Source organism: Megascapheus bottae, chromosome 17 (genome assembly GCF_031878675.1).
Source record: "Megascapheus bottae isolate mThoBot1 chromosome 17, mThoBot2.hap1, whole genome shotgun sequence".
In the NCBI taxonomy this organism is placed as follows: Eukaryota; Metazoa; Chordata; class Mammalia; order Rodentia; family Geomyidae; genus Megascapheus; species Megascapheus bottae.
The window spans coordinates 45,099,856-45,107,143 of record NC_143525.1 but is presented as its reverse complement, the minus strand read 5'-3'; the positions used below and the strand labels follow the sequence as shown (position 1 = coordinate 45,107,143).

At 45.1% G+C, this 7,288-nt stretch overlaps 1 protein-coding gene across 1 annotated transcript in view; it reads right to left on the bottom strand.

Moving 5' to 3' along the window:
- Window positions 1-4,681: 4,681 nt before the first annotated feature.
- Window positions 4,682-7,288, bottom strand: part of Aatf (apoptosis antagonizing transcription factor) — an 82,043-nt gene continuing 79,436 nt past the window's right edge. The window contains exon 12 of the mRNA XM_090351202.1: window positions 4,682-4,872. Within this exon, the coding sequence (XP_090207328.1) occupies window positions 4,809-4,872 (64 nt within the window). The 3' untranslated portion in view covers window positions 4,682-4,808. The remainder of the gene's footprint in view (window positions 4,873-7,288) is intronic.

The window sequence follows — 7,288 nt, the reverse complement described above, 5'->3', positions numbered from 1 at the left end:
CCCCACGCCAGGGACAGCAGACAGCAGCGGGAGGAGCTCAAAGCCCAGGATGAAGTCACTGAGCACAAGTGTGGGGACCGGAGCGGGACAGGAGAGCAAACATGTGGTCCCACGGGCATCTGGGGAAACAAGATGGCGCTCCTGTCCCCTTACCTACACCTCAGTGCTCATGACAGGCGGCGCTGGATCTTCCCAGGGACACGGACACTGATTTGAGGGGTTCCCTGGGGAGCCAGGAATAACCCCAGGATCACACTCCAGAGATGTCCCGCCTGCTTCCGCAGACAGCCCAGCCTAGGCAAGTGTGGAGACATAGACCTCAGCCCCGAAGAATTGGGGACCAAGAATTTAACTAGCTAAAAGCCAGGCTGGAGATGTGGCTCAAGTGGTAAAGTGCCAGCCATAAGTAAAAATGCCAGTTGACCAAACAAAGCCCTGAGTTCAAGCACGAGTACTAGTGCTTGTGTGCACCAGTAGACACATGCGTATGCATGTGTACACACACACACATAATCTAGATCCGCTTGACACTTTACTCCATATATACATATATATATGAACATATATATGCCAAAAAAATAAAGGTTTCACAAATAATCATGCTTTACCCACAAATGTGGATCATTATTCATAGATGCAGAAGCCTAGAAAAAAATGTAAGTATGATCAAGGAATGTGACTAAACAGATATTAAAAATGAAATAAGTCATTAGTGTGCAAGGAAAACACAGTATGCGTACCAAGGCAGCAAGGAACTTCTACTGCATTATTAGGGTGATTCCGGTGTGGCAGGGTGTGTGAGTGGGAGTAGAGGACTCAAGATACAGCTGCTTATTGGTTGTGACTTTTTAAAGTGATGTGTTTATGCATTTACATGTTCTGTGGTACTGAGATGCGGGCCCAGGGCCTCCTGCCTGCTAAGCTACACTCCCAGCTCTGGGGATGTTGCCTTTACTGTTTAAAAGGGTTCCAAGAAAGTGGGCTGGAGGTATGGCTCAAATAGTAGAGCCTCCTGTCTTTCAAGTACAAGGCCCCCAGTTCACGCCCCCAAGGAAGAACAAAACACCAGCAGTGTGCACAGGGAGCTGATCCAGCATATCTGCCTCGACGTACAAGAGCACAGCGAGCAAGCATGCCACGACTGCAATGCCAAGTCAATCTCTCTCTCTCTGCTTTGTTTTTTCCTTCTTTTTCAGAGGGAAGAATCTCATATAGTCCAGGCTGGTCTTAAATCCTAGACTCTCCTAAATTGCTGGTATTATAGGTGTGCACCACAACATCCAGTTTAAGGTCATTTCTGGGCTAGCAGGTTTACAGCCGAGTCTGCCTTTTGTACCTTTAACCTTTTTTTTTTCTTGGTCCAGTGTGGGGCTTGAACTCTGGGCCTGGCTGCTGTCCCTGAGCTCTTCAACTCAAGGCTAGTGCTCTACCACTTGAGCCATAGCACCACTTCCCTTTTTCTGGTAGTTAACGAGAGATAAGAATCTCACAGACTTCCTGCGTGGGCTGGCTTTGAACCATGATCCTCGGATCTCAGCCTCCTGAGTAGTTAGGATTATAGGTATGAGCCACCAGCCCCCAGCTTTTTTTTTTTTAAACTCAGTGTTTCACACTTGTTATACAAGCCACATACCCAGCCTTTTTTGCTTTTAATGTTTTTCATATAGGGCCTCCTGGTTTTGCCCATTATCTTACTTCTGCTTCTAGAGTAGCTGGGATTATAGGAATATGCCAGCATATCCAGCTTTTCTTCTGAGGGTTTCACTGACTTCTTGTCTGGTCTGGTCTCAAATTTCAGTGCTTCTGTTCTCTGCCTCCTAAGTAGTTAGGATTCTAGGAATGTACCACCATACCTACTCAGTCTCTTTTTTTGGTGGTGGTATTAGGATTTGAACTCAGGCCTTGCACTTGTTAGGAGGAAAAGTCTTTAGCATTGCTGGGGACCCAACTCCCAGGCTCTTCAATAGGCAGTGCTCTATACTGAGCTACATCCCCAGCCATAATTTTCAAGGTGAAAGCAGAACACATCAAGAAACCTGCCTTCTTATCTTGTCTATCCTGCATCCTTCCCGCTCCGCGCCAGCTGCATTAATGGGACACTGCTCCTGTCTTAGTGTAATGTAGAGCAGTCAGCTGAGCAGAAATAAACTCAGCAAAGTCCGCACAAAAGGGAAGAATGCTTCAGTCACCACTGAAAAAAGCTCAGGATGAAAGCTCCTGATAACTTCTCAACTCATTTAAAAATCAGCATTAGCTACCAAAATGTAAAGTATTAGTTTTATTAAAATGCAAATCAATCAACTAATCTGTCTTTCTAGTAACAGTTGAATTGCAGTATCCGTGTCAATTAAAATACTTTCCAATTTATTCTTGGCTGGAAGGAGGGTGGTCTTCTGCATTCTAAAATGCAGGCCTCCCTGTCATGGAAATGCTGCCAGTTCCTTCAGTTTCATCTCTCCAGTTTTAAGCTCGTTCTAATTAATCTTGCTGGACCCCAAATATTTTAAAGCACCTGTTTAACCTTTCTCCCCATCAGATGGAGTGACTTCTACCTCTTGTGGTTAGCATAATGCTTCCAGAAAGTTCTCACTGGGATTGGATGCTATTTTAATTTTTTAAATAAATCATTTTAAAAAGAGGCCGGAATGGAGGACTTTATTTCTGTTGATTTTTGGGTAACCAGGAACATTTCCCTGACAGTCACACCCAGGAAGTAACAAAGGGAAACCACTCGGCATGCTTTAAGACCTGATTCCTATGAAATACCGGTGAGGCGCCTCTGTGCCTATCATATGAGCTGCACTCAGCTCACAGGACTCCCAGAAAACTAAACCTCATGAAGACTGCTTCATTTGGAGTCCAGACTATAAGCTCCACAGGATTCCGCAAGCTGAGAGCACACGGGATTCCTGCAAACTTGACATCTAACAACTGCACACGGCGGCCTGGCACAGTCCTCCCCCCACACCTTCCATCACTGTAAATCCTGAGCCAAGTCCAGTGAGATGTCAGCGGGTATCCCAACTCGCACGCCATGTTGCTCATGCAAGGCAGTCTCCACCACGTATTGACCACAGCAGCCCAATAAATCCCCCTTATGAGGGTTTCATTCCAGCCTTTGACCTCTGGTTAAGAAACAAGTGAATCATCTCCTCCTGCTAGATTTACACGAGTTAATCTCAACAAATGATTTAAGAATGTGGAGAGCAGAGAAGGACCTGAAACAATCTTCCTAAATGAAAAAAGGAAATTAAAGAGATGCCAGAAATCTATAGATAGCAGCCAACTGGCAAATACCTACAACTTGCAGGTCTCGTGCTCAGAGCCATGCGGCCGTCACCTAACGCAGCAAGCATCCTGCCCCACAGCTTTTTCCTTAAAAATAACTTGAAACTGGAAGAGAGTGAGGGAAAGGGTTACACTGTTCACTGTAGTACATATAAAGTACATATGTTTAGACCATTAACAACAACAACAAAACACATTAAATTGGCCTTTTAATTAAGCTAAGGATCAAACCCAGGCTTACTACATGGGTAGACAAGTGCTCTACCCCAGAGCCACACTCTCAAATACTACAAAATGTTATTTTTCTTTTAAAAGTCCTAATGGTATTTATTTCTGTGGTAGAATGAAGTGATATTTAGAACTAGGTAGATAGACAGATGGCTGGATTAAGGTTAGATCAGCATATCTTTTCGTGGTGAGCTAGTTGGAATTTAGTTTTTCTATTATTAATTAATTCTTTTGCCAGTCCTGGGCTCGAGTTCCAGGGCCTGAGCACTGTCCTTGGACTTTCTCAAGGCTAGAGCTCTTCCACTTAAGACATAGTACCACTTCTGGCTTTTTTCTGTGTATGTGGTACAGAGGAATTGAACCCGGGTCTTCATGCATGCTAGGCAAGCACTCTACCACTAGGCCAAACTCCCAGCCCTAGTTTTTCTATTATCTTGAGATATACAACATGTTATTAACTACAGTCATCCTGCTGGGTGAGGCCTGCCTAAATGACACTGTCCACCCCCCTCCTCTGAGTCTGGGAGCAACCGTTCGAGGTCACTGTTCTAACCCTACACTTACAAGGGAGATCGTGTGGGTGGCAGGCACGGGTCTGTTAGGTCACTCAGTACAGTGCCCTCCTCTGGGATCGTAATGCTGTCACAAAGGACACAATTCTTTGCTTAAGGCTGAGCAGTATTCAGTGTGGATATATACCATATTTTATCTAGCTTTCCATCCATCCATCCATCCACAAAAGTAAAAACCAAACCAAATCAAACCAAAAGAAAAAAAAACCCTAAAAATAGGGGTGGGGAGTTTATATGGCCTAGTAGTAGACCAGATAGTTGAGCACAGGCCCGTGACTGAGTCTCAGACAAACACGTCCCAATCATATGAGCAGCAGCCTGTCTGAGTAGGGATCAGAAAGCCCGGAAAAGAGTGAGACCCAGGGGTATCTGCCTCCTACAGTCACTGAAGCACTGTTTACAATATCCAAATGTGGAAAAAGCCAAAGGGTCCATTAATGGATGAATTGATAAAGAAAATTGAGTTTCATGTTGTATGAGACTATTTGAATAGAAAAAACCCAAACTAAATGAAATGCCTCCCAGTAAATATGTCCCCTGCTACGACTCTAAATCAGACTTACTCTGTGCTGCTTAAGAAATCACACATGGTGTTATGACAACACTTTTTATTTGTGATGGTAAAAGGCAAGGCCCGTGCCCTCCACGGTTCGGCTCAGGGTCTGAACTGAGCACCTGTCCAGGGAGGTCCCCAGAGCCACAGCAGAAGGGACAGTGATATCAATCTCCATGGCTTGCGTCAGGAAGGCTGAGCTGGCCAAAGAGAGATCGATACAACTCCGTCCTGGAACACAAACAAAATAAACTGGTTAACACGTCAGTTAACTTTTCAAGGTTAAGAAACTATGAAGCTAGGAAACACCCTCATCTGTTTCCTCAACTGAAAACACAGCCATGTAATTAAAAAATGCATCTCAGAGCTCTTATCCACAAACAGAAGAGGAATATGAAACCCACAAGCAGCCAATCAAACAGTAAAATATGTAAATAATCCAGTGTGGCCAGATACCCTGTCTCCAGGGAATGAGTTTTCTATAAGTTTGCCCTTTACAGACAGGCTCTTCAGTAAGAAAACAAGATTGAATATTTTAATAGGATGTATGAGACTGCCACGCGATGAGGAGGATTCAATCAGACATGGGATGTAGGGGATATAATTTAGTTTTCATACATTTTCTTGGGCTTGGCAGTACTTGAAAAACAATGAAAATGACCCAGCAACAAGATTCCAATTACCATCATGTGTTCAGGAGTAGAACCAGGGTACCCCGCTCCCAGCCTGCTTTCTCTGGTTTCAGTCGAACAAGCAACGTGATTGGCTACATTTATTCCTAAAGTTGGTTTTGACACTAAGAAAAATCATAACATGGCAGAGTCTTGGGGACATGTAAATACAATAAATAATCACTTCCAACCTCTGTTTGTATCACATAGAGTGCCTACAGACAGACAGACACACAGACACACAGACATATACCCCCCCCACACACACACACAGAGATCAGGGCTTGGAAAATGTCAAAGGGGGGTGGGGTCATGGGACAGAAGTTCCAACACACTCTCTGTGACCAAGGAGCAGATACTGCTGCAGACAGGAGGAGACATGCAACCCAAGAGAGAGCCACTTGAGATAGCCTGGTGATCATGTCTGCCAGTGTGCAGGTCCCACCAGGCCTCCTGGAGGCAGGGAGCACAGAACTAAGGCGACCATCCAGGGAGTCTACAACCCTGAGAAGCACTACACCAGCTCTCACATCTCCAAATCTAAAAAGACAATCCTGTTAAGAAAACGGGCTTCAGAGAGCACTCTCCCTGGCTCTGCTCTCATCACAAAACCCCTATCTTCCCAACAGTGTTTTCAGTTCAGCAAAAAAAAAAACCCCACAAAAACTGATTTACTGAAGTCATCCTACTGTCGTTGTGGAGTACTACAATCAGAAAACCCAGCAATAAGAATAGTGCATCAGAGCCTCAAAAGAGAAAAAAACAATCTTACACTATGGAAAGCAAAATGTAAAGTAATCTCTCATGTTGCAGACCCCAGGCCAGACAGGGGTTTTTTTAACTACAGGAATTCATTGTAAGAACTTGCTGGGGCCTCACCTTGAAGCCTGAGGACAAGAGAGCATGCCTGAGCTCCAGCAGCTTTTTTTATTCCCTTGTGCACCCATCTATCTATTTATCTGGCCTCCACCAGCCCCAACACAAAGGTGTTCAGCTCTGCCACAGAAACAGTAGCGCCCCTGACCAGTCTTCACCACATAAGCCAGCCTACTCACCAGTAAATATGCATCTCTCTAGCCACTTGGCAACAGAATTAAATGGCATGAAAGAGAGAGCTGCCATGACAGGGACAGTATGACCGGGCTGCTGAGGGGAGATGTGAGGCTGAATGCCACTCAGCCTTCCCACCCTTTGCTTGTCTGCACCAGCACCACGACTGCCTGGAGTAAATGCTTCCCCTCTGTGCCCAGCAGCAGTGCAGCAGCTTTGATCACTTCACACTCAGGTGTGCAAAGCCGACCAAATAAGCAGCTGCTTATGGCAAAGCAACCTGGGAAGCAGGTTATTCTGAGTAACATCCTCAAGTAAATTCGCTGTATCAGGGGCTATGTGGGCCTGTAAGAGTCCCCAATCCCCACCAGTTCAGACTGTACCACCTCTGTCCAGCATGGTCACAGCTTTCCACTTGCTACTCCTGCTTCCTTCTGGCACCTTTCTGCCCACAGCCCTGGCTCTGCAGCCAGACCAATGTAGCATGGATTTCATTGGAGGTGTCACAAAGGCTTGTAAACTTACTATATCTAGATAATTGTATCCTTTGTGACTATTTAAGTTTACTAGGAAAAATTTCATGTAGCAGCTTAAAAATGTGAGCTGGATGCAGGGTTTGTGAAATTCTTGCAGGGCTCCAGAGCCACATTGACGTGCTATCTATCATCATTTATTTAAATAACATAACTGGGCTGAGAAAGTGGCTTAGTGGTAGAGTGCTTGCCTAGCATGAAGCCGTGGGTTCCACGGTACCACATAAACAGCAAAAGCTGGAAATGGAACTTATGGCTCAAGTGGTAGAGCGCTAACCTTGAGCAAAAGAAGATCAGGAACAGTGCTCATGCCTACAGTTCAAGCCCCAGGACTGGCAAACAAAACAAAAACCATGAAACTCTTTTTGCTGATTGTGGGGCTTGAACTTTGGA